This window comes from Bos javanicus, chromosome 15 (genome assembly GCF_032452875.1).
Source record: "Bos javanicus breed banteng chromosome 15, ARS-OSU_banteng_1.0, whole genome shotgun sequence".
NCBI lineage: Eukaryota > Metazoa > Chordata > Mammalia > Artiodactyla > Bovidae > Bos > Bos javanicus.
Window position 1 is genome coordinate 80,288,666 of NC_083882.1, and position 27,230 is coordinate 80,315,895.

Sequence of the window (27,230 nt, forward strand, 5' to 3'; positions counted from 1 at the left end):
TCTTAATATCTTCTGCTTCTGTTAGGTCCATGCCATTTCTGTCCTTTATTGTGCCCATCTTTGCATGAAATGTTCCCTTGGTATCTCTAATTTTCTTGAAGAGATCTCCAGTCTTTCTCATTCTGTTGTTTTCCTCTATTTCTTTGCATTGATCACTGAGGAAGGCTTTCTGATCTCTTCTTGCTATTCTTTGGAACTCTGCATTCAGATGTTTATACCTTACCTTTTCTCCTTTGCTTTTCACTTCTCTTCTTTTCATAGCTATTTGTAAGGCCTCCTCATACAGCCATTTTGGGTTTTTGCATTTATTTTCCATGGGGATGGTCTTGATCCCTGTCTCCTGTACAATGTCACAAACCTCATTCCATAGTTCATCAGGCACTCTAATCTATCAGATCTAGGCCCTTAAATCTATTTCTCACTTCCACTGTATGGTCATAAGGGATTTGATTTAGGTCATACCTCGATGGTCTAGTGGTTTTCCCTACTTTCTTCAATTTATGTCTGAATTTGGCAATAAGGAGTTCATGATCTGAGCCACAATTGGCTCCTTGTCTTGTTTTTGCTGACTGTATAGAGCTTCTCCATCTTTGGCTGCAAAGAATATAATCAATCTGATTTCGGTGTTGACCATCTGGTGATGTCCATGTGTAGAGTCTTCTCTTGTGTTTTTGGAAGAGGGTGTTTGTTATGATCAGTGCATTTTCTTGGCAAAACTCTGTACATCTTTGCCCTGCTTCATTCCGTATTCCAAGGCCAAATTTGCCTGTTACTGCAGGTGTTTCTTGACTTCCTACTTTTGCATTCCAGTCCCCTATAATGAAAAGGACATCTTTTTTGGGTGTTAGTTCTAAAAGGTCTTGTAGGTCTTCATAGAACCTTTCAACTCCAGCTTCTTCAGCATTACTGGTTGGGACATAGACTTGGATTACTGTGATATTGAATGGTTTGCCTTGGAAATGAACAGAGATCATTCTATCGTTTTTGAGATTGCATCCAAGTACTGCATTTCTGACTCTTTTGTTGATCATGATGGCTACTCCATTTCTTCTAAGAGATTCCTGCCTGCAGTAGTAGATATAATGGTCATCTGAGTTAAATTCACCCATTCCAGTCCATTTCAGTTTGCTAATTCCTAGAATGCTGACATTCACTCTTGCCATCTCTTGTTTGTCCACTTCCAATTTGCCTTGATTCATGGACCTGACATTCCAGGTTCCAAAGCAATATTGCTCTTTACAGCATCGGACCTTGCTTCTATCACCAGTCACATCCAGAGCTGGGTATTCTTTTTGCTTTGGCTCCATCCCTTCATTCTTTCTGGAGTTATTTCTCCACTGATCTCCAGTAGCATATTGGGCACCTACTGACCTAGGGAGTTCCTCTTTCAGTATCCTATCATTTTGCTTTTTCATACTGTTCATGGGGTTCTCAAGGCAAGAAAAATGGTTTGCCATTCCCTTCTCCAGTGGACCACATTCTGTCAGATCTCTCCACCATGACCCGCCCATCTTGGGTTGCCCCACGGGCATGGCTTAGTTTCATTGAGTAGACAAGGCTGTGGTCCTAGTGTGATTAGATCGACTAGTTTTCTGTGAGTATGGTTTCAGTGTGTCTGCCCTCTGATGCCCTTTTGCAACACCTACCGTCTTACTTGGGTTTCTCTTACCTTGGGCTAAGTATCTCTTCACGGCTACTCCAGCAAAGCGCAGTGGCTGCTCCTAACCTTGGACGAGGGGTATCTCCTCACCGCCACCCTTCCTGACCTTCAATGTGGAATAGCTCTTCTAGGCCCTCCTGCGCCTGTGCAGCCACGGCTCCTTGGACATGGGGTTGGTCCTCCCAGCTGCCACCTCTGGCCTTGGGCCTGTTGGTGTGGGGTAGCTCCTCCCAGCCGCTTCCCCTGACCTCAGACGTGGGGTAGCTCCTCCTGGCCACTGCCCCTGACCTCGGACGTCTGGTAGCTCCTCTCGGCCGCCCCCCCAACCTTGGACACAAGGTAGCTCCTCTCAGCCATTTCTGCGCCATCGCAGCCTGGCACTCTTGGCCACTGCCCCGATCTCGGATGTGGGGTAACTCCTCTTGGCCACTGCCCTTCGGGTGTTGTGTCCTCCTGGCTTCTGCCCCTGACCTCAGACGTGGGGTAGCTCCTCTCGGCCACGCTTAGTGCGCCGGTCGTCGCAGCCGCCTGCATAGCTGAACAAAAATAAGCCAGAATATAAGACATTTTAAATACTGAAAGCAAGTATCTGTCTTTCTACATTCATACCCAAATAAATTCTCCTCTGAGAATGGACAAGTGATATTCTCAGATAAGTGGATAGAGAGGGACTCTCACTGAAAGAACTGATTAAGGATATATATCACACAGAAGAAAACTAAACCATAAATGAACAATGGGTGCCATATAATGTGAAAGTGAAGTCGCTCAGTCGTGTCCAACTCTTTGCAACCCCATGGACTGTAGCCCACCAGGCTTCTCCGTCCATGGGATTCTCCGGGCAAGAATACTGGAGTGGGTTACTATAATAGTGAGAGAAAAATTGATAAATGTCATGAAAGTTAAAGGAACATGAACATTGAATCACCATTTAATATAACTGTAATCATATACAATAAAGATAATATTTAAAGTTCATTAATAAATGATTTACTATTGATGATTTATTCTATACCTGCAAATGACAGTTTATAAGTTAGAAGCAGGATGAATTCATAATTAAAATATTGTATATTCCTTTTGGGAGAAGGCAATGGCACCCCACTCCAGTACTGTTGCCTGGAAAATCCCATGGACGGAGGAGCCTGGTAGGCTGCAGTCCACGGGGTCGCTAAGAGTCAGACACGACTGAGCGACTTCACTTTCACTTTCCACTTTCATGCATTGCAGAAGGAAATGGCAACCCACTCCAGTGTTCTTGCCTGGAGAATCCCAAGGACGGAGAAGCCTGGTAGGCTGCAGTCCATGGGGTCTCACAGAGTCGGACACGACTGAAGCAACTTAGCAGCAGCAGCATATTCCTTTCATTATTTAATAGCAATGTAGATATACTGATTAACGAAGACTAAGTTAAGACAAGTATGCATACACAATTTAAGGAAACTTACTAATAATAGAAAATAGACTGTGTCATAGTCAAACAAGGATTAAAAAGGAAAGAAAGTTGCAAAATATGATTTAATTCACAGTAGGTAAAGAGGAGAAAAAGCACAAAATAATTTGTGGAAAGCACAAACTAAGTTGTCAGAATTATTCAAAAGTGGCAATATCCACAATAAAATAAGAAATAGTGATCAAAAGGACTCTGGGCCTGAAAATAAAAAGGTAAAAATAAACATACTGGACATAACCAACCAAAAACAAAAAATAACAGTCAAATATATGTGAATATCAGACAAATCAGGCTTTTAGACTTTATACATCATAGAAAGGAAAGAAAGTATAAGTGATAAAAGGAATAATACCAGTTTAGCAGTTGATAAGACCTAATAATATAGTCTAAATAGTTTCAAAAACTACAAAAGAAAATAGGCAAGTCCACATCATCGTTCTCTGTTTTCATATCTGAAAATTCAAACACTGAAGATCTGATAAAAAAAATTTACTGGATAGACTTAATAGGACGCTGCTCTGCTCAGTTCCCATCTCTTCTAAGCATGTTTCAGTGTCATAGTCTTTCCCCCAGATATGCTTCAGGAGGAGATGACAAAGATGAGCCCTAGTGTCCATGACATGGAGAGGTGATGGATCTGAGTTTCTGAAACAATGAAACAAAAGGACCTGCTGTTATAGCACAGGGAAGACTGCTCAATATTCTACAATAATCTAAATGGGTAAACAATTTGAAAAATATAGATTCATGTATAGTTATAACTGAGTCGCTTTGCTGTACACCTGAAACTCACACAACATTGTTAATCAACTATGCTCCAAGATGATAAGAAAGCTGTGGTACATATACACAATGGAGTATTATTCAGCCATTAAAAAGAATACATTTGAATCAGTTCTAATGAGGTGGATGAAACTGGAGCCTATTATACAGAGTGAAGTAAGCCAGAAAGAAAAACACCAGTACAGTATACTAATGCATATGTATGGAATTTAGAAAGATGGTAACAATAATCCTGTATCAGTTTAGTTCAGTCGCTCAGTCGTGTCCGACTCTTTTCGACCCCATGAATCGCAGCACGCCAGGTCTCCCTGTCCATCACCAACTCCCGGAGTTCACCCAGACTCACGTCCATCGAGTCCGTGATGCCATCCAGCCATCTCATCCTCTGTTGTCCCCTTCTCCTCCTGCCCCAATCCCTCCCAGCATCAGAGTCTTTTCCAATGAGTCAATTCGTCGCATGAGGTGGCCAAAGTACTGGAGTTTCAGCTTCAGTATCATTCCTTCCAAAGAAATCCCAGGGCTGATCTCCTTCAGAATGGACTGGTTGGCTCTCCTTGCAGTCCACGGGACTCTCAAGAGTCTTCTCCAACACCACAGTTCAAAAGCATCAGTTCTTCGGCACTCAGCCTTCTTCACAGTCCAACTCTCACATCCATACATGACCACAGGAAACACCATAGCCTTGACTAGACAGACCTTTGTTGGCAAAGTAATGTCTCTGCTTTTCAATATGCCATCTAGGTTGGTCATAACTTTCCTTCCAAGGAGTAAGTGTCTTTTAATTTCATGGCTGCAGTCACCATCTGCTGTGATTTTGGAGCCAAAAAAATAAAGTCTGACACTGTTTCCACTTTTCCCCATCTATTTCTCATGAAGTGATGGGACCGGATGCCATAATCTTCATTTTCTGAATGTTGAGCTTTAAGCCAACTTTTTCACTCTCCACTTTCACCTTCATCAAGAGGCTTTCTAGTTCCTCTTCACTTTCTGCCGTAAAGATGGTGTCATCTACATATCTGAGGTTATTACGAGACAGCAAAAGAGACACTGATGTATAGAACAGTCTTTTGAACTCTGTGGGAGAGGGAGAGGGTGGGATTATTTGGGAGAATAGCATTGAAACATGTATAATATCATATATGAAACGAGTCACCAGTCCAGGTTCAATGCACGATACTGGATGCTTGGGGCTGGTGCATTGGGATGACCCAGAGGGATGGTATGGGGAGGGAGGAGGGTTCAGGATGGGGAACACATGTGTACCTGTGGTGGATTCATGTTGATATATGGCAAAACCAATACAATATTGTAAAGTTAAAAATTAAAAAAAAAATAGAAAAAAAATGAAAAAAATGAAAATGTGGCATTGCGTGATATCCTAACACTGCTAGTTATCCTGACACTGGTAGTCTATACTGCTTTATATTTTGGATGTATGCTGGAAATTGTTCATAACAAGACAAAACAAAAAAAATGGAACCTCAAAACTAGTTTTGTGATGGGGATATAGATAGATTAAAACACTTAAAATATATAATAAAAATATTCTGTAGGATATTTAGGATTTACTTCAACAATCTTATGAATGAAGATTCTATTGGACCAGTACTAATAGCTGAAGATATATCTTGGAGTAATAACCTGAGATTCCTAAAGGTTTTCACTTCATATAATTTTAATAAAAAATACAAAAAAAAAAATCCAACAAGCAAGTTCACATATTTGGTGACTATGGGTAATGTAGATAGAATAATATGTTTTTTGCTAATTTTATAGAGCAATGACAATGCTGTTTGGTCTTGTGTCTTAATACATGTGTGGTATTATTTTAATATACTGAGTCAAAACTAACAATTTGATAACATTCTTCCAAGTCTCATAGGTGAATTATAAAAGGAAAAGAATAGTCAATAGGCAAAATGATTTGTTAAATTAAAGTGCTCACTGATTGATCAGAGAATACAGGTATGTTACATGCCAGTGACCAAAATGTCTACACTATTTGGCAAATAGCTTCTCTTGAATCACTCTTCTTACTGCTTTTTAAACATTTTCTCCACCAGTGGATCTTCCCAACCCAGTTCTGAAACCTGCATTTTCTGAGTCCCCTGAACTGCAAGCAGATCCTTTACCACTGAGCCACTGGAAAAGCCTCTATAACCGTTCTAAAAATTGTAAATCACTATGCTGAACACCAGGCTTTCCTGGTGGCTCGGACTCTAAAGAATCTGCCCGCAATGTGGGAAACCTGGGTTCGATCTCTGAGTTGGGAAGATACCCTAGAGAGGGGTATGTCAACCTACTTGAGTATTCTTGCCTGGAGAATCCCCATGGACAGAGGAGCCTGGCAGGCTACAGTCCATGGGACCACAAAGAGTCGGACATGACTGGGGGACTTTCAAATGTTGTATACCTGAAACTTAAAATTACAAATCAGTTATAAATCAGTTTTTTTTTTTGTCTTTTACTTTATTTTATTTTTTTTTATTTTTTTTCAACTGCACTCACTCTTTTTTTTAACCATAATTCATTTTAATTTTTTAATTTTATTTTATTTTTTAACTTTACAATATTGTATTGGTTTTGCTATATATCAAAATGAATCCGCCACAGGTATACATGTGTTCCCCATCCTGAACCCTCCTCCCTCTTCCCTCTCCATATCCTCCCTCTGGGTCATCCCAGTGCACAAGCCCCAAGCATCCAGTATCGTACATCGAACCTGGACTGGCAACTAGTTTCATATATGATATTACACGTTTCAATGCCATTCTCCCAAATCATCCCACCCTCTCCTTCTCCCACAGAGTCCAAAAGACTGTTCTATACATCAGTGTCTCTTTTGCTGTCTCATATACAGGGTTAGGGTTAGGGTATTACTCAGCCATTAAAATGAATACATTTGAATCAGTTCTAATGAGGTGGATGAAACTGGAGCCTATTATACGGAGTGAAGTAAGCCAGAAAGAAAAACACCAATACAGTATACTAATGCATATACATGGAATTTAGAAAAATCAGTTTTTTAAAAAATCAACTCGATTTACTTAACAGAACCAAGTTCTGCTCAACTCTCATCTCTTCTGAGTTTTCCAGCATCGTGAGCTTCCCCAACTTGTATGTCCTGGGGGAGACGCCAAAGGTGAGCAGTCAGGTCCATGAAATGGAGATTTGTGCAAATTTGAAATAAGCGTCATTGTGTGAAAACTTAATGATGATTAGTTATGCTTCGAAAAGTGTTCACTATCATTCACTATTTTTGTCTGTGAGCTGTTAACAAAGCATAATTTAAAAAAAAAAAAGTGAAAGCCTAATATAAGTTAGTGCTGGAGGCATATTGGTTAAAAAAAAATTTAAGAAATAATTTTTAAAAATCTAAAGGAAATTTGGCATTTCTGTCAAACATTTAATCAATGAGGATTCCGTTAGTATAGTTCTTAAGTAATAATTTAAGATACCCAAAGATCTTGGATATATAATGTGAACAAAGGAAAAAACCAACCAACCAAAGAAAAAACTTTCCTCCTTATACGATTGACAAGTTTTGGAAAATAATTTGGAAAATATTAAACCCCTCAAATCAAACAAATTGGCATTGTCTTAGGATCATTGGTAATTCTGCCTTTTATAACTTTCTACCTTTATGAGTACTGTGCACAGAATTATCTGTCCTTTACTAATATTACAAAAATAGCAATGCTGTCTGGTCTTGTCATTGAATTTCCACGTGGTATTCCTTTTAAATACACTGAAATGACACAAGCTAATGATCTGACAGATTCTTTCACATTTCATAAGTGAATTGCAAAAGGAAAAACTAAGTCAATGACAAAAAGTGACTTATCAATTTAAAATTCTCTCTAATCGGTCAGAAAATACAAATCTATTACATACGTCTGGCCAAATGTGTACCTAATTAAACAAAAATTTTCTCTTGCATTACTCTCCTTATTGCTCTTTTAACATCTTTATTCCGAAGGCTGTAGATCAAAGGGTTAAGCATAGGACTCAGAAAGATATAAAAAACAGCTGCAATTTTGGTCTGTTCTACAGATGCCTCAGAAGGCGGCCTCAGATACATCCAGAACAGTGTGCCATAAAACATAGTGACAACTGTCAGATGAGACCCACAGGTGGAGAAGGCCTTGTGCCTCCCTTCTGGAGAACACATTTGCAGAATGGCTGTAAAGATGAAAATGTAGGAAATGAGGATGATGGTGAGAGAAAACACGAGATTGGAACCAGCCACCACGAACATGGCAGTTTCATTGACATGAGTGTCTGAGCAGGCCAGGACTAGGAGAGGTGGGTCCGCACAATAAAAGTGGTTGATTTCATTGGGTCCACAGAAGGAGAGGTGGAGCATCAGGATGGTCTGTGCAAGACCGTTTGCAAAGCCATAAGTATAAGACGTAGCAACGAGAGAGAGGCAGGCACCTCGGGACATTTTGCTGCCATATAACAAGGGTTTGCAGATGGCCGTGTAGCGGTCATAAGCCATTGCTGTGAGCATATAGCTATCTGTGAGCCCCAAAGAAATGAAAAAGTCAAACTGTATAAAGCAACCAAGGAAGGAAATAGTTTTTCTCTTGGATAAAAGATTGACCAGCATCTGAGGAGTGACATTGGTGGCATAACAGAGATCTACAAAGGAGAGGTGGCTGAGGAAGAAGTACATTGGAGTCTGAAGCTTTGAGTCAGCTCTGATTAACAAAATCATGCTCACATTGCCAAAGACTGTGATCAGGTAGATGACTAGGAAGACCACAAAAAGGACAGGCTGCAACTCAACTCGATCTGTCAGTCCCAGGAGGATAAACTCAGTCACTTCTGTGTAATTTTCTCTTAACATTGTGTTTGCTCAGCTTCCAATGATGTCTAAAGTAAATGAAATAAAAATGCATTTGGTTTTTTTTATCATTTTCCATTACTCACATCATCAATGCCTACTTCTTTCAAACTTCTAAACACATATGGCATAAAGAAGTTACATAGAGGACTTTCTAGGTGATCCAGCAGTTAAAACTTCATTTTTCAATGCAGGGAACAAGGATTTGAACCCCTTTTAGGAAACCATGATCCCACATGCCTCATGGCCAAAAAAAACAAAACATAAAACAGAAGCAATATTATAAGAAATTCAGTAGTCTTTAAAAATGTTCCATATCAAATTTTTCTTTAAATATCCAGAAATAACCTAGTAATCATACACTAGATGCTTCAATATTTAACTTAATATAGAACACAATTACATAGTTTCAAATGCTTTTTTGCAAGTCTTTTCATAGTTGAGAAGCTTAGATCTTTCCTACAAATCATTATCATGAATAGGTCACTTCCAATCCCTTTAAATATTGCTTTTCTTTAAAACTATGATTCTTTGTTTTCAGAATGATTTTGATGTGGTGTCTAAAGAGTCAGTAATTGAAATTCATTTTGTTCCCCCCACAGGTGAATGATTTAGGGAAACAGAACAGATAGATCTTTATAGAACCAGTGTCTGCCTACCTGCCACTCTAACCTCAAGGTTATTTTCAAGCTAGTCCCTCACCCTGTGATGCATGTTCATTTTATCCACACTTGCCTATCTCAGGTTGCCCTTACATTACCAAATCTTACTTCAGTAAGATATCCCAAGCTATCCTTAGCTTTGTATATTTCAGACAATTATTTAGGGCAATAATTGACTTAGCAGCAGCAGCAATTGGCTCATGGGGCACAAAATTAAATTGGTGTTTTTGTATAAATACAGGTAAAAATACAGTACATAAACAATATGATTATTTTTATATATCCAGATTTATCAGTGATGTTAAATATTAAAGGAGGGAATAATTGGGATAAAATAATGTATTAAAAATGTTCCCTTGAGGAGAAGACAATTTTTTAAAAAGTGATTGACACACCCATCCCCAAACTGTAATAATTTTGTTGTAACTTTACCTCATTTTAACTCTTTCATAATGTAAGAATAAGTTGTATGATAGGGATTCAATTTGAGTTCTGTAAAGGTCACACTGAGAATAATGATAGTACTTTTTATAAAACTGAGACAGTATGTAATAAATCATAAAGTGCATTTTGCAACTTTTGTACATGATAAAGGAGACCATCTCCTTGGAAGAAAATCTATGATGATCCTAGACAGCATATTAAAAAGCAGAGACATTACTTTGTTGACAAAGGTCTGTCTAGTCTAAGGTATGGATTTTTCAGTAGTCAGGTATGGATGTAAGAGTTGGACCATAAAGAAAGCTGAACACCTAAGAATTGATGTTTTTGAGCTATGGTGTTGGAGAAGACTCTTGAGAGTCCCTTGGACTGCAAGGAGATCCAACCAGTTCATCCTAAAAGAAATCAGTCCTGAACATTCATTGGAAGGACTGATACTGAAGCTGAAGCTCCAATACTTTGGCCACCTGATGCAAAGAACTGACTTGGCAAGGTAGTCTTAGAGAGTAGTGGACAGAAATGGCTTGCGACACTATAAACCTTCCTATTCTTGACAGACGCTCTCGACCTGAGGCTCTGTCTTGTGCCCTTTGATCTCTTTCTTTTTCCATTGTGATACCACTCCATGGTATATTTATAGATATTTGTACTATGAGAAAAATAGAATTTTGCTTAGCTGGTAAAGAATATGCCTGCAATGCAGGAGACCCCGTTTTGATTGCAGGGTCCAGAAGATCCCCTGGAGAAGGGATAGGCTTCCCACTCCAGTGTTCTTGGGCTTCCCTGGTGGCTCAGATGGTAAAGCATCAGCCCTCAATGCAGAAGACCTGGGTTTGATCCCTGGATTGGGAAAATCCCCTGGAGGAGGCCGTGGCAACCCACTCCAGTATTCCTGCCTGGAGAATCCTCATGGACAGAGAAGTCTGGTGGGCTACAGTCCATGGGGTCACAAAGAGTCAAACAAGATTGAGTGACTAAGCACACACCACAGCAAACTGTTCAATACCTAGTCCTACCTGAGAAAGAAGGGTGATTTCCCAGTGACAGCACAAATATGAAGTAGCTGAGAAATTTATACCAGAATTGTCACAGAGGGATCAACACCTTAGGGTTCAATTATTTTTCACAGAAAATCATTTAGACTATAAACCACCATGAGTAATTTACTCTTTTAAAAATCTTAAGCCCACTGAGGACATGATTCTTGCCTCTCCCCAGTATCTTCAGGGAATCAAATCTTCTGAAATGGTATACTAATGGGAATCATTTTTTTTAACTTATGCCTAAATGTCTTGATATTTTGAGACTTGACTTGAGTAAGTTATTAAGTTATCATGCAGAGAGAAGACTGAATGATATAGGAAAACCATCAGACAGTCAGATAACTTTGGCTGCATTTGAACTACTTATTTACTGATTCTGAACCTTGCTCTTTATATTTTAATTGTTATAATAATAAACACATAGCAAAGGGAACACCATGGATATACAGATAATATAAATGTGCTAATGATGCTTCTTTTGTCAGTCTAGACCATCTGTACAGTTTACCTTTTTTCTTTTTCTTTTCTTTTTTTTTGGTCTACCTGGAGCTTAATCTTTAAATTCCATCAATAAGGCTCCTTGAGTGTCTAGTTTCCATCTGAGTTAGGCCAATGGAAGAAACCAGGAGCATAACAGAAATGAGAGGAAGAGAAAAGTATCCAAATTTCATTTTCTCCCAGTTTCACAATGAAGTGCCAAGGTGGCTGCATCTTTTCAAAGAAAATTCCTGCTAAGGTGTGTGTTGAAAAGGTGGCCTGGCATGCTCTTTCTGGATCTTGTGACACTAGAATCCTGACAGAGGCCCTTGTGTTGACTGCTTTGGGACTGGTATGAAAATTGCCTTATGAACTTAGCCTCCAGGTACTTCAAGCTCATGGACTGATTTAATTAACACTGCCAGTATTCTCCTTATTAAATTAAATTCTTTCCATTAAATTCTTTTCAGTTAAAACATCTGAGTAGGATTTTGTTTTGTCTCACATCCCTGACTCAGACCAGAAGGTTTCACAATAATTACTCAATAAATGTGATTGAAGAGGTATTTCTGGCTTCACCATTGCTGGATACTAAAAGGACCATTGAATCATCATCCTTCTGGGTCATGGATCACTTGCAGACTACACACAGGAGTCAGAGATTAAAATTACTAGAATTGCGCTGTACTTATTCACTCAACTAGTCTGACTCTTTGTGACTTCATGGACTGTCACCTACCAGGCACCTCTGTCCATGGGGATTCTTCAGGCAAGAATGTTAGAGTGGGTTGCCATGGCCTCCTCCAGTGGATCTTTCCAATCCAGGGGTTGTACCCGGGTCTTTGCATTGCAGGCAGATTCTTTACTGTCTGAGTCATCAAGGAAGCCCAAGAACACTGGAGTGGGTAGTCTACTCCTTCTGCAGGGGAACTTCCTGACCCAGGAATTGAACCAGGATCTCCTGCATTGCAGGTGGATTCTTTACCAGCCAAAATATCAGCATTATTGGAGATAAAACTGGATATGAGAATGTGGCTTATACATGCTTCTCCACCCCTTTCTTGAGAATTAGAGTCACCTGGGCAAGCAGAATAGTGAGATAATTCTTGCTCCCTCCTCCTCCCCTTTGACATGACCAAGCAGCATCTCTGACTGAGATGGACTGGGTATCAACTACACAGAGCAGAAAAGGACATTTCTATTGATGATGAGACACCTGCAGTTATCTTACATATCTTCATATGTAAAGGACTTATTGTATATGAATACAGTTTTGCTGTTTGTGAGAACATGGATTCACTTGGAGGGCATTAAACTGCTGAAATAATGCAGAAAGAGAAAATACACAAATGTTGTATGATATGGCATGTATGTGGAATAGCAAAAACATAACAAACTTAATAAGTAAACAAAAAAAGAAGCAAACTCACATACATAGAAACCAAACTATGGCTACCAGTGGGGAGAGGGAAGTGGGGAAAGGCAATATAGGGTTAGGGGAAAATCGAGTTATTAGAATATGTAAAATCATGTGTATGAAACTCTTGAAAATTTTAAAACATTGAAGATTTTTAAAAATCTTTCACTAAACAATGATGGAGGTCCTAAGATGGCAGAGGAATAGGATGGGGAGACCACTTTCTCCCCCACAAATTCATAGAAGGATCATTTGAACGCTGAGCAAATTCCACAAAACAACTTCTGAATGCTGGCAGAGGACACCAGGCACCCAGAAAGGCAACCCATTCTCTTCGAAAGGAGATGTTTTATCATCAGTGTGATATGGATGAAGAAGTCTTGAGGCTACTGTAAGAATAAGACTGAAAACCAGAGGCAGGAGGCTTACATCCAAAATTTGAGAACACCAGAAAACTCCTGACTCCAGGGAACATTAATTGACAAGAGCTAATCCAAAAGCCTCCATACCTACACTGAAACCAAGCCCCACCCAAGAGCCAACAAATTTCAGAGCAAGACATACCAAGCTAATTCTCTAGCAACACAGGAATATAACCCTGAGCATTAATATACAGGTGGCCAAAAGTCACAGCAAACCATAGACACCTCAAAACTCACTACTTTACACTTCATTGCTCTCCAGAGAGAAGAGGTCCAGCTTCACCCACCAGAACACGGACGCAAACTTCCCTAACCAGGAACCCTTGACAAGCCACTCATCTAACCCCACCCACAGGGAGGAACCTCCACAATAAAGAGGAACTACGAACTTCCAGCATACAGAAAGGCCACCCCAAACACAACAACCTGAACAAGATGAAAAGGAAGAGAAATATTCAGCAGGTAAAAGAACATGATCAATGCCCACCAAACCAAACAAAAGAGAGGGAGATAGGGAGTCTATCTGAAAAAGAATTCAGAATAATGATAGTAAAAATGACCCCAAATCTTGAAAACAAAATGGAGTTACAGATAAATAGTCTGGAGACAAGGATTGAGAATATGCAAGAAATGTTTCACAAGCACCTGGAAGAAGTAAAAGAGTCAATCAATGATGAATAATGCAATAACAGATCAAAAGCACTCTAGAGAGAACCAACAGTAGAATAACTGAGGCAGAAGATAGGATTAGTGAGGTGGAAGACAGGATGATGGAAATAAATGAAACAGAGAGGAGAAAAGAAAAAATAAATAAATAAAAGAAATGAGGACAACTTCAAAGACCTCTGGGACAGTATCAAATGCCCCAACATTCAAATCATAGGAGTCCCAGAAGAACACAATAAGAAAGGTCATGAGAAATACTTGAGGAGACAATAGTTGAAAAGTTCCCTAAAATGGTGAAGGAAATAGCCATCCGAGTCCAAGAAACCAAGCAAGTCCAAACAGGATAAACCCAAGGAGAAACACACCAAGGCACATATTAATCAAATTAAGATCAAACACAAAGAATGAATATTATCTTTCAATAGAAACTCTTCAGGCCAGAAGGGAATGGCAGGACATACTTAAAGTGATGAAAGAGGAAAGGCTACAACCCAGAATACTGTACTCAGCAAGGATCTCACCCAAATATGAAGGAGAAATCAAAAGCTTTACAGATAAGCAAAAGTTGAGATAATTCAGCAGCACTAAACAAGCTCTCCAACAAACGCTAAAGGATCTTCTCTAGACAGGAAACACAGAAAGGGTGTATAAACTCGAAACCAAAACAACAAAGTAAATTGAAATGGAATCATACTTATTAATAATTACCTTAAATGTAAATGGTTTGAATGCCCTAACCAAAAGACAAAGACTGGCTGAATGGATACAAAAACAAGACCCCTATATATGCTGTCTACAAGAAACCCACCTCAAGCCAAGGGACACATACAGACTGAAAGTCAAGGGCTGGAAAAAGATTTCATGCAAGTAGAGACCAAAAGAAAGCAGGAGTAGCAATACTCATATCAGATAAAATAGACTTTGAAATAAAGGCTGTGAAAAAAGACAAAGAAGGACACTACATAATGATCAAAGGATCAATCCAAGAAGAAAATATAACAATTATAAATATATATGCACCCAACACGGATAAGGCAATGGCATCCCACTCCAGTACTCTTGCTTGGAAAATCCCATGGACTGAGGAGCCTGGTAGGCTGCAGTCCATGGGGTCGCTAAGAGTCAGACGCAACTGAGCGACTTCACTTTCACCTTTCACTTTCATGCATTGGAGAAGGAAATGGCAACCCACTCCGGTGTTCTTGCCTGGAGAATCCCAGGGATGGCTGAGCCTGGCGGGCTGCTGTCTATGGGGTCGCACAGGTTTGGACACGACTGAAGCAACTTAGCAGCAGCAGCAGCAGCATGCACCCAACATAGGCACACCACAATATGTAAGGCAAATGCTAACAAGTATGAAAGCAGAAATTAACAGTAACACAATAATAGTGGAAGAGTGTAATACCCCACTTACACCTATGGATAAATCAACTTAACATAAAACTAGCAAGGAAACACAAACTTTAAATGATACAAGGGACCAGTTAGACCTAATTGATATCTATAGAATGTTTCATCCCCCCAAAAAATGAATTTCACCTTTTTCTCAAGTGCACATGGAACCTTCTCCAGGACAGATCACATCCTGGCCATAAATCTACCCTTGGTAAATTCCAAAAAATGGAAATCATTTCAAGCCTCTTTTCTGATCACAATGTGGTAAGATTAGATGTCAACTACAGGGGGGAAAAAACTATTAAAAATGCAAACACATGGAGGCTAAACAACACACTTCTGAATAACCAACAAATCACAGAAGAAATTAAAAAAAAAGAAATAAAAATATGCATAGAAACTAATTAAAATGAAAACACAACCCAAAACCTATGGGATTCAGTGAAAGCAGTGCTAACGGGAAGGTTCATAGCAATACAAGCTTACTGCAAGAAACAAGATAAAAATCAAATAAAAACCTAACTCTACACATAGATCAACTAGAAAAAGAAGAAATGAAGAACCCCAGGGTTAGTAGAAAGGAAGAACTCATAAAAATTAGGGCAGAAATAAACGGGGGAAAAAAACAGAAAGAAAGAAAACTATATCTAAAATCAACAAAGCTAAAAGCTGGTTCTTGAGAAGATAAATAAAATAGCCAAACCATTAGCCAGACTCATCCAGAAAAAAACGGAGAAGAATCAAATCAACAAAATTAGAAATTAAAATGGAGATATCACAACAGACAACACAGAAATACGAAGGATCATAAGAAACTACTATCAGCAACTATATGCCAATAAAGTGGACAAACCGCAAGAAATGGGCAAATTCTTAGAAAAGTATAACTTTACAAAACTGACCAAGGAAGAAATAGAAAATCTTAACATACCTATCACAAGCACAGAAATTGAAACTATAATCAGAAATTTCCAACAAACAAAAGCCCAGGACCAGACAGCTTCACAGCTGCATTTTACTGAAAAATTCTACCATTCTACCATTTAGAGAAGAGCTAACACCTATCCTCCTCAAACTCTTCCAGAAAATTGCAGAGGAAGGTAAACTTCCAAACTCATTCTATGAGGCCACCATCACCCTAATACCGAAACCAAATAAAGATGCCACAAAAAAAGAAAACTACAAGCCAATATCACTGATGAACATAGATGCAAAAATCCTTAACAAAAGTCTAGCAAACAGAATCCAACACATTAAAAAGATCATACACCATGACCAAGTGGGCTTTATCCCAGGAACGCAAGGATTCTTCAATATTTAAAGATCAATCAATGTGATATACCACATTAACAAATTGAAAGATAAAAACCATATGATTATTTCAATAGATGCTGAGAAATCCTCTGACAAAATTCAACATCCATTTACGATAACAATTCTCCAGAAAGCATTCATAGAAGTAACATACCTCAACATAATAAAAGCAATATATGATAAACCCACAACTAACATTATCCTCAATGGTGAAAGATAGAAAACATTTCCCCTAAAGTCAGGAACAAGACAAGGGTGCCCACTCTCACCACTACTATTCAACATAGTTTTGGAAGTTTTAGCCACAGCAGAAGAAAAGAAATGAAATCCAGATTGGAAAAGAGGTAAAACTCTCCCTGTTTGTAGATGACATGATCCTCTACATAGAAAATCCTAAAGACTCCACCAAAAAATTACTAGAGTTAATCAATGAATATAGTAAAATTGCAGGATATAAAATTAACAAACAGAAATCCCTTGCATTCCTATACACTAACAATGAGTAAACAGAAAGAGAAATTAAGGAAACAATTCCATTCACCATTGCAACAAAAAGAATAAAATACTTAGGAGTAAATCTACCTATGGGAAAAAAAAAAGACCTATATATAGAAAACTATAAAACATTGATGAACAAAATCAAAGATGACACAAATAGATGGAGAAATATACCATGTTCATGGATTGGAAGAATCGATATAGTGAAAATCAGTATACTACCCAAAACAATCTATAGATTCAATGCAATCTGTATCAAGCTACCAACGGTATTTTTCAGAGAACTGGAATAAATAATTTTGCAATTTATATGGAAATACAAAAACCTTGAATAGTGAAAGCAATCTTGAGAAAGAAGAATGGAACTGGAGGAATCAACCTGCCTAACTTCAGACTATACTACAAAGCTACAGTCATCAAGACAGTGTAGTACTGGCACAAAGACAGAAATATAGATCAATGGAACAAAATAGAAAGCCCAGAGATAAATCTACAGATCTTATCTTTGACAAAGGTGGCAAGAATATACAATGAATAAAAAACAATCTGTTTAACAAGTGGTGCTGGGGAAACTGGTCACCTACTTGTTAAAAAAAAAAAAAAAGAATGAAACTAGAACACTTTCTAACACCATACACAAAAATAAACTCAAAATGGACTAAAGATCTAAATGTAAGACCAGAAACTATAAGACTCCTAGAGGAAAACATAGGCAGAACACTCTGTGACATAAATCACAGCAGGATCCTCTATGACCCACCTCCCAGATTTATGGAAATAAAAGCAAAAATAAACAAGCAGGACCTAATTAAAAGCTTGTGCACAACAAAGGAAGGTGAAAAGATAGCCTTCAGAATGGGAGAAAATAATAGCAAAGGAAGCAACTGACAAAGAATTCATCTCAAAAATATACAAGCAGCTTCTGCAGTTCAATTCTAGAAAAATAAATGACCCAGTTAAGAAATGGACTAAAGAACTAAACAGACATTTCTCCAAAGAAGACATACAGATGGCTAATACACACATGAAAAGATATTCAACATCACTCATTATCAGAGAAATGCAAATCAAAACCACAATGACGTACCATCTCACGTCAGTCAGAATGGCTGCTGTCAAAAAGTCTACAAACAACAAATGCTGAAGAGGGTGCTGAAGAGGGTGCACAGAAAGTGGCAAAGATGATGGATGCCACTTCCATAATTAGGCAATATAAAATTGTGACTTTTGTCTTGCCAGTAGTATCTCTTTCTCTCTGGATTTGAGATAAGCAGATATATTGTGAGTTTCCTTAGGAAGATACCATCGTGACAATGAACTGTGTGTGGACGCATTCAGGAGCCATCAAGAAACTGAAGTCAATGAGGTACCATCTCACTCTGGTTAGAATGGCTGCTATCAAAAAGTCTACGAACAATAAATGCTGGAGAGGGTGTAGAGAAAAAGGAAAGCTCTTACACTGTTGGTGGGAATGCAGACTAGTACAACCACTATAGAGAACACTGTGGAGATTCCTTTAAAAAATGGGAATAGAACTACCAAATGAACCAGTAATCCCATTACTGGGCATACACACCAAGAAAACCAGAATTGAAAGAGACACATGTACCCTGATGTTCACTGCAGCACTGTTTGCAACAGCCAGGACATGGAAGCAACCTACATGTTCATCGGCAGATGAGTGGATAAGAAAGCTGTGGTACATATACACAATGGAACATTACTCAGCTATTATAAATAATGCATTTGAATCAGTTCTAATGAGGTGGATGAAACTGGAGCCTATTATACAGAGTGAAGTAAGTCCAAAGAAAAACACCAATACAGTATATTAACGCACATATATATGGAATTTAGAAAGATGGTAACCATGACCCTCTGTGCAAGACAGAGACACAGATGTAAAGAACAGACTTTTGAACTCTGTGGTAGAAGGCAAGGGTGGGATGATCTGAGATAATAGCTTTGAAACACGTATATTATTTTTTTTTTTGAATCACGTATATTATTGAAAGGTTGTTATTGACCCACGAAAAGATGCCAGGATTCTTGGCCTCTGGAGGAGAATTCAACCCAGGGCCAGAGACGAGGCTTGATCGCTCAGAGTTTTTGTGTAACAAAGTTTTATTAAAGTATAAAGGAGATAGAGAAAGCTTCTGACACAGGCATCAGAAGGGAGCCAAAAGAGTACCCCCCTGCTAAGTCAGACACAACTGAGCAACTGAACTGAACTGAACTGAGCAGTCTGTTAATGAAAGAAAAGAATGTCTTAAAAGTCAGAATGGCACCAGGCCCCTCATCCATAAGATGCATTTTGGGATAATCTTGGCACCAGAAGATTCATCCTGGGACATAAAACCATTGACTTGAATCTTGTAGAAGGGCAGATTACCATACAAATAGTTTCGTTTACATAGATTCAGTTCATTTCAGTTCAGTCACTCAGTCGTGTCTGACTCTTTGCAACCCCATGAATAGCAGCACGCCAGGCCTCCCTGTCCATCACCAACTCCCGGAGTTCACTCAAACTCATGTCCATTGAGTCGGTGATGCCATCCAGCCATCTCATCCTCTGTCGTCCCCTTCTCCTCCTGCCTCCAATCCCTACCAGCATCAGGGTCTTTTCCAATGAGTCAACTCTTTGCATGAGGTGACCAAAATATTGGAGTTTCAGCTTCAGCATCATTCCTTCCAAAGAACACCCAGGGCTGATCTCCTTCAGAACGGACTGGTTGGATCTCCTTGCAGTCCAAGGGACTCTCAAGAGTCTTCTCCAGCACCACAGCTCAAAAGCATCAATTCTTTGGCACTCAGCTTTCTTCACAGTCAGGGGAACAATATCTGAATATAACATACTGGTTTGTCAAGTAGATTCTGAGCTATTAGGCGGAACCAACTTGAAGACAAAGTCTGGGGTAAATGCATAGTACATTAGCATAGCTTAAGACAAACATTTCCATAAGAAAAATGCATTGGTTAACTCAAGGTTTGAGAATGGTTAACTTCAGGTGAAACCAAATGTCATTATGGCAACACAGCATTTTAAGAGAAACCTTTTACATTTGTATAGAGAAGGAAAAAAAATATTGCTTGTGTGTTTCCTCCTGCTGCTCAAGAGAGATAAAAATGTCTGACACTTGCAGCCTATTTCCTCCATTTGGAAACCCCTAGCCTTCCTAATTGTTACCCTCTCGTTATCATATGTGAAAGAGATCACCAGTCCAGGTTCAATGCATGAGACAGGGTGCTCAGGGCTGGTACACTGGGATGACCCAGAGGGATGGGATGGGGAGAGAGGTGGGAGGTGAGTTCAGGATGGGCAACACATGTACACTCATGGCTGATTCATGTCAATGTATGGCAAAACCCACTACAATATTATAAAGTAATTAGCCTCCAATTAAAATAAATTAATTAAAAAATACAGGGAAAATATTACATTTTATATATTTTGGTATTTGTTTTTCTACAATTAATATGTTCAATTATTTTTGTAACTAAGTTAGTGTGATTTAATTGTTAATATTAACTGCATTAAAAGTGGTGTTCACTGAAAATAGTATCTTTGAAATGTAAACCTTATACTATCAAATGAAACTCAAGATTTATATATAGCACATGATTCCAATTTTGCTTTATCAATTATAATAATATATGTACATAATATTATTGAGAAGCAATATTTAAAAACACAAAGAGAATTCATTCATTGGTTTAGAACACATAACTCATAAAAGTTATTTCTTCACATCTGTTTTTATTTTCTAGTCATTTATAATGAATATGTATGTTTTATAATCTGAAAAATATATTCATAAAATATGGTCAAAATAAATCTTCCACATATCAAAATTGCCTGCTTTACATGGAACAACAAGACAGTTCTATTATATTACCCACAAATTATCCTGAGGACATGTAGAAGAAATTCACATTAGCTGTTATTAGTTATCTTGCTCTCATTACAATCACCATGATCATTTATAGCAATAGACTGGTCAATTCATCACCCCCAACATCCCATCCAGTATTTGTTGTATAATAAGTGGTTTATTAATACACACACAGAGAAGACAAAGAAACATCAAGGAGACATAAACTATATATTTATAGTGAGTAGAAAATATTATTTCTTTTTGTGAGATTATTTTCTGTTTTTAAAACAAGTGTATCAATTACTAAATGAAATTGGCAATAGTTTAAAAAAAAATAAGCAGTTTAGCTGAGTTCTTCAGGTGGTTCTAGTGCTAAAGGAACCCCCCTGCCAAAGCAGGAGAGGCAAGAGATGCGGCTTTGATCCCTGGGTTAGGAAGGTCCTCTGGAGGAGGCATGGCACCCCACTCCAGTATTCTTGCCTGGAGAATCCCATGGTCAGAGGAGCCTGGTGGGCTACAGTCCACAAGGTCACAAAGAGTCAGACACAACTGAAGTAACTTATCATGCACACAAAAGAGGTGTAGCCACTTCAATATGAATTTGAAAGAGAGAGAATATAAAATCAAATTGCCTTTGTGCTACTAAATGGCTGAATGACTTTGGGTAGACCCTAAGGGTCTCCCTGTGCCTAACAAAGTAAAGCTTATAAATGGAGATGATCATTTTCTCACTAGTTCATTTGTTAGGATTTAATGCATAATGACATAAAAGTGAGAACTCAAATATAATGGTGTTACTTATGATTATTTTCATACATGTTGATGTATACTCTCAAGAATTTCTGAGGTAAGTTTTACACAAAGACTTACAGAGTACGAAAACATAAATCACAAATAGAGGTCAATAATTAGAATATTAAAAAATGAGAGACTCCAAATAGGTCAACCATTGGATTAAGAATTGCAAAGACTGAGTTTAAATTTGGGTCCTAAAAGCCACAGTGGTTTTCAAGACTACAAAATTTAGGCAAAATGTTAAGTACTTTACAATGATTTTAAAACACATTTTCAAACTGGATATAAATCTTGACATCAGAATATTCTGTTGGCTAAGGGTGAAACACAGCTCTTTGCTTAACCAAAAGAAGAGATTGCTATATGTCATGTCCCAATGTCTAAATGATTTGATCCTCAAAAAAAAAAAAAAAAAAAAGGAACCTGGAGTTCTATCACAGAGTTCTGTGTTACTCATTTCTAATCTCTATAACACAAAGTTGTTATGGACACTTAGTCATATCAAGTGAACAGATGTTTAAACTGCAATTTTATGAAAGATTTCTCTTAATCATTTGCTGCATGGCTTGGATCACATCCTTGTTCCTCATACTGTAGATCAATGGGTTCAACATTGGGCTCAAAAAACTATAAAAGACTGCAAATATTTTAGACTCCTTTACAGACTTCTCAGTTGGAGGCGTCAAGTACATGCAGAAGAGGGTTCCATAAAATAGAGTGACTATTGCCAGGTGGGAACCACAGGTAGAAAAGGCTTTGTGCCTACCTTCCACAGAATGGATTGCCAGGATAGATGCAATGATGAAAACATAAGACAGGAGAATGATGAACAAAGAGCTCGAGAGAGTGAAACCAGCAACCACAAACATTGCCATCTTTTTGACATAGGTGTCAGAGCAGGCCAACATTATCAGAGGAGGATCAGCACAGTAGAAATGGTTGATCTCAAGGGAGTCACAGAAGGACAAGTGAAAGGTCAGCAGTGCCTGAGAGAGGCCATTGAAGAATCCACAAATATAAGGGACTGTGACTAGAAAGATGCAAACGTCCTTTGACATCCTGGTGCTGTAATATAGAGGGCTGCAGATGGCTACATAGCGGTCCAAGGCCATTGAAGCAAGGAGATAAAACTCAGTGATCACCAGGGCAATGAAGAGAAGGCACTGTGTGAAGCATCCAGCATAGGAGATGGTCTTCTGGTCTGAGAGTAAATTGTACAGCATATTTGGAGTAACATTGGAGGAATAGCAAAGGTCTACAAAGGAGAGGTGGCTGAGGAAGAAGTACATGGGGGTCTGGAGGTGGGGATTGGTCCTGATCAGCATGATCATGCCCAGATTCCCTGCCAGTGTGACTAGGTAGATCACCAGGAACACCCCAAACAGGGCCTTCTGTAGCACTGGGTCATCTGTGAGTCCCAAGAGAATGAATTCAGTCACTGCAGTGTGGTTAGGGGAAGACATATTCTCATCCCTTAAAAACTGAAAGTGGTAAAGTGAAGAATTCTATCTGATCCTGATTATGCATTTATTCCATTCTTTTGTCATTTACTTTTGACCTATCTCTCTATAAGGAAATTACTCTTCTCAACCAATGCATCAGAGCATCTATGTAAATATTTGCACCTTATCTCTTTGAGATATATTTTTCTATATATATATACTGGAAGCACACACTCACAAACTCACACATTCTCTTTCTCCTTCTTATTTGTAAATCTTGTATACACATATACAATTAAACCTGTTTTCTTGGAAAACTCCATATTCAGTATTTTTTTTTTCAAATTCTGTGAAAAAGAAAGCCAAAAGAATGAAAACCAGGTCTGGAAAGCAGCAGGTCAGTGGCATCATTCAAATGGACAAATGAAGGATGCAGAGTTTCTATAGTCCCTGCACCTCTGATACACTATTGTTTTCGACACACATTAGAAGACATGTTCAATCCAGCATTTTCTCCTGAAACCCATACTTGTCTAGCTTAAATTCATTCAGAAGACATTTAATTAGTAGATGCATCTCTTGACATATGGCTAAGAAGGTACAGAATGAAGAATTGTTCTTTCTGCTTTTTAAATTCACCCACTCATTATTTATGGAGGCATTTTTTTTCTATTCTAGCTTCTGGGGTTACATGAGTGAGCAAATTACCTATCCTGGTGAACCATATATTGTAAGAGAGGTAATAGATATTTAGCACATAGACAAACGTTTACCTCAGTGTGTCACTTAGAAGAAAACACTATGAGGAAAATTAAAGGTGGAGTGCTTTTAGATGGCCATTCAAAGAAAATCTGAGGGGGCAGAATTTGAACAGTAAATAAAGAATTCAAATACCTGAAGAGGAATTTGTTTCCATTATTTTTTAAAACTGACACACCTCTGAATATATTTGTTTAGGAAAACACATCAGGATAATATTTAAATGTAGACTTAGCTCCCAGCTGGAATTATCATTTCTGGTTTTTGTTTTTGTTTTTTTGGGAAAGTAAGATATGACTGGAAGCATTATGCCTCAAGAATCTCACCTTAAGGCTTTTTAAATTTAGTTTTCACATACACATCAGAAGAGCCTGTATATAATACTTGATTTTTCAGAGATGCCATGAAATATTAACATTTGAATAGAAAGTATATATGATGAAAATAATTTTTTAAGTATTGGTGAGAATATTAATTTTCACACAAAATAAAAAACATATTTTTAGTGAACAAATGTAGAAAATGACTTACGTGTAAAACTGAATTACTATATTTTCTAAAACAGGTGGGAAGATTTATAGTGTTTCTTAGGAATATTCCCTAGAGTATTTTTTTTTTAACTCTTATAATCCAATTAAGATAGATTTTGTTCCCTCAAGGGCATAACCTTAATTTCATGTTTTGAGATCTTTAATTTTCCTTCAAGACCAAAATCTGTATGCAACATCTTTGTATGCTGCTTTATACTATGTGGCTGAAATCTTAGGCAAAAATAAAGAAGTTCACCATCACTTTTAATAGTATGAATGGACAAAAATATGGTTGGATGAATTTTGCATTTTTTGTGTCTAAAAGTGACTGAGAACCAGGATCATTCATAAAATTGATGTATCACAAAATTGGTGATTTAGGAGGAAAGGTCAAATATGAGTAAAGAATATCTGAATATTGTTTGATACTGCATTTGTTAGAGAATAAAGGAATCCATAGATGGTCTCAGTAGCCTCTATCTTCCAGGGCATTGATAACTCCAGCCAATTCAATCAAAGGAATTAAAGTAGAGTCTCATTAAGACAAGAGAGGCATCTCTGATTGTTTTAGATTTCCAAATACTGGGTTATAGTCTGAGAAATCAGTCAGTGAAATAAAGCTGTATATCATTATAAAAATGTATATTGTCATCAACTTAGCACATTAGGAGAGATTTGAGCATAATGGTGTATTTTTCAGATTGGGGTCAAAAATATTTATTTATCCCAACATTTTCTGTTTTACCTTGATTCCTTGAACAAATTAAATAAAATTTTAAAGTGTAAAATCCTAAATATTCCCATGAAATAAAAGTTTCTTACATGATTGTAAGGCTAATTGTAGAATAGTAGAGCTCTTATTTCCTGACCCCTTAATGTAAAGATTCCTTATCTTGCATAAAGATACTTGAAGGTTTGACCCTTCTTTAAGCTGAATGTCAGCGCTGGTTTCCTAAAGTACTTATATATGTATGTAAGTACATTCTGATATGGGCTTCCCTGGTGGCTCAGATAATAAAGAATCTGCCTGCCAAGCAGGAAACACTGGCTCAAGCCCTGAGTTAGGAAGATCCCCTGGAGAAGGAAATGGCAACCCACTCCAGTGTTCTTGCCTGGAGACTCCCATGGACAGAGGAGCCTGGTGGGCTACAGTCCATGGGCACACAAGAGTTGGACAGGACTCCTGATATACTTTAATATAGAATAATGTTGTAATAATCATAATATTTACAAACAGATTTTTCCAAGAAGAGGTAGGACTAACTCAGTAGCAATTGAACAAGTAAGAAAAAAGTAGTGAATTAACTCTGGAAAGGCAAAATAACAATACTTTTCAGTATGGGATCATTTGATCAAAAGTTCATGCATAAGAAGTAAATGCTTATTTATTTTACATGTATAACAACAAATAATACTGGAGGGCACAGAATTTACCTATCTACCATTGATACTGGTTAAAAGAAGGATTTTCAGCATTCTTATTTTATTTTCCTAGAAAGCCTTCAGGAGATTCTATTTAATTTATATTTGAAGACACAAATGCCTTAGTTAATATCACTCTGCTTCAATTGCAATGACCAGTTGACACGTGTCTGCTAAAAGAACACATAATTGTTTTAGCTACACAAATGTCAAACAGTCAGATAATTGAAACTATCCCACTGACTCTGCTATTTGTGTTCTTATGATTATTTAATTCACTATATTTTTGGTTATGGCAGATTCAATAATATACTGGAAGTTCTAATCTACGTAATAAAATTGTATTGATTGAAAGGGGAAAAAAATAAAAGCATCCTATTCATAGATCGCTTAATAGTTTATATGCTGCTGCTGCTGCTAAGTCGCTTCAGTCGTGTCTGACTCTGTGCGACCCCAGAGACAGCAGCCCACCAGGTTCCCCCGTCCCTGGGATTCTCCAGGCAAGAACACTGGAGTGGGTTGCCATTTCCTTCTCCAGTGCATGAAAGTGAAAAGTGAAAGTGAAGTTGCTCAGTCGTGTCCGACTCTTAGCGACCCCATGGACTGCAGCCCACCAGGCTCCTCTGTCCATGGGATTCTCCAGGCAAGAGTACTGGAGTGGGGTGCCATTGCCTTCTCCGAATAGTTTATATAGAATCTCCTTTTAAGATACACAAATAAAATGTTAACTAGATTTATTGTGGTGATCATTAAGTTGTACATCCCATTTTTTAATATGCAGAAGAAAAGCTAAGCCTACATAGTGGAAGGTCACAAGGTAAAGATCAATATGCATAGATTATTTATATTGTTATGTAAAAGCCAATCATAACTAGAAAACAAATGCTTCTATATATCACTTGGAGAAGGCAATGGCACCCCACTCCAGTACTCTTGCCTGGAAAATCCCATGGATGGAGGAGCCTGGTATGCTGCAGTCCATGGGGTCGCTAAGAGTCGGACACTACTGAGCGACTTCACTTTCACTTTTCACTTTCATGCATTGGAGAAAGAATGGCAACCCACTCCAGTGTTCTTGCCTGGAGAATCCCAGGGACGGGGAGCCTGGTGGGCTGCCGTCTATGGGGTCACACAGAGTCGGACACGACTGAAGTGACTTAGCAGCAGCATATATCACTTATAATAACATCAAAAGAGTAAGCCACTTAAAAATGATTTTTTAATAAAACTTCAAGAGTTACATACTGATAACCACAAAACATTGCATGCATAGAGAAATTAAAGGAGACTTAAATAATGGAGAGATATATCTTCCTTGTGGATTGTA

At 38.1% G+C, this 27,230-nt stretch overlaps 2 protein-coding genes across 2 annotated transcripts; both read right to left on the bottom strand.

The window, feature by feature from the left end:
- Positions 1-7,812: 7,812 nt before the first annotated feature.
- On the bottom strand, positions 7,813-8,748 carry LOC133261494 (olfactory receptor 5M5-like). The gene has a single exon (XM_061439970.1). The coding sequence runs from the start codon at positions 8,746-8,748 to the stop codon at positions 7,813-7,815; it is 936 nt and encodes a 311-aa protein (XP_061295954.1).
- A 13,478-nt stretch (positions 8,749-22,226) lies between these two features.
- On the bottom strand, positions 22,227-23,214 carry LOC133261495 (olfactory receptor 5M10-like). Its single transcript, XM_061439971.1, has one exon. The coding sequence runs from the start codon at positions 23,211-23,213 to the stop codon at positions 22,281-22,283; it is 933 nt and encodes a 310-aa protein (XP_061295955.1). The 5' UTR covers position 23,214; the 3' UTR covers positions 22,227-22,280.
- Between the last annotated feature and the right edge of the window lie 4,016 nt (positions 23,215-27,230).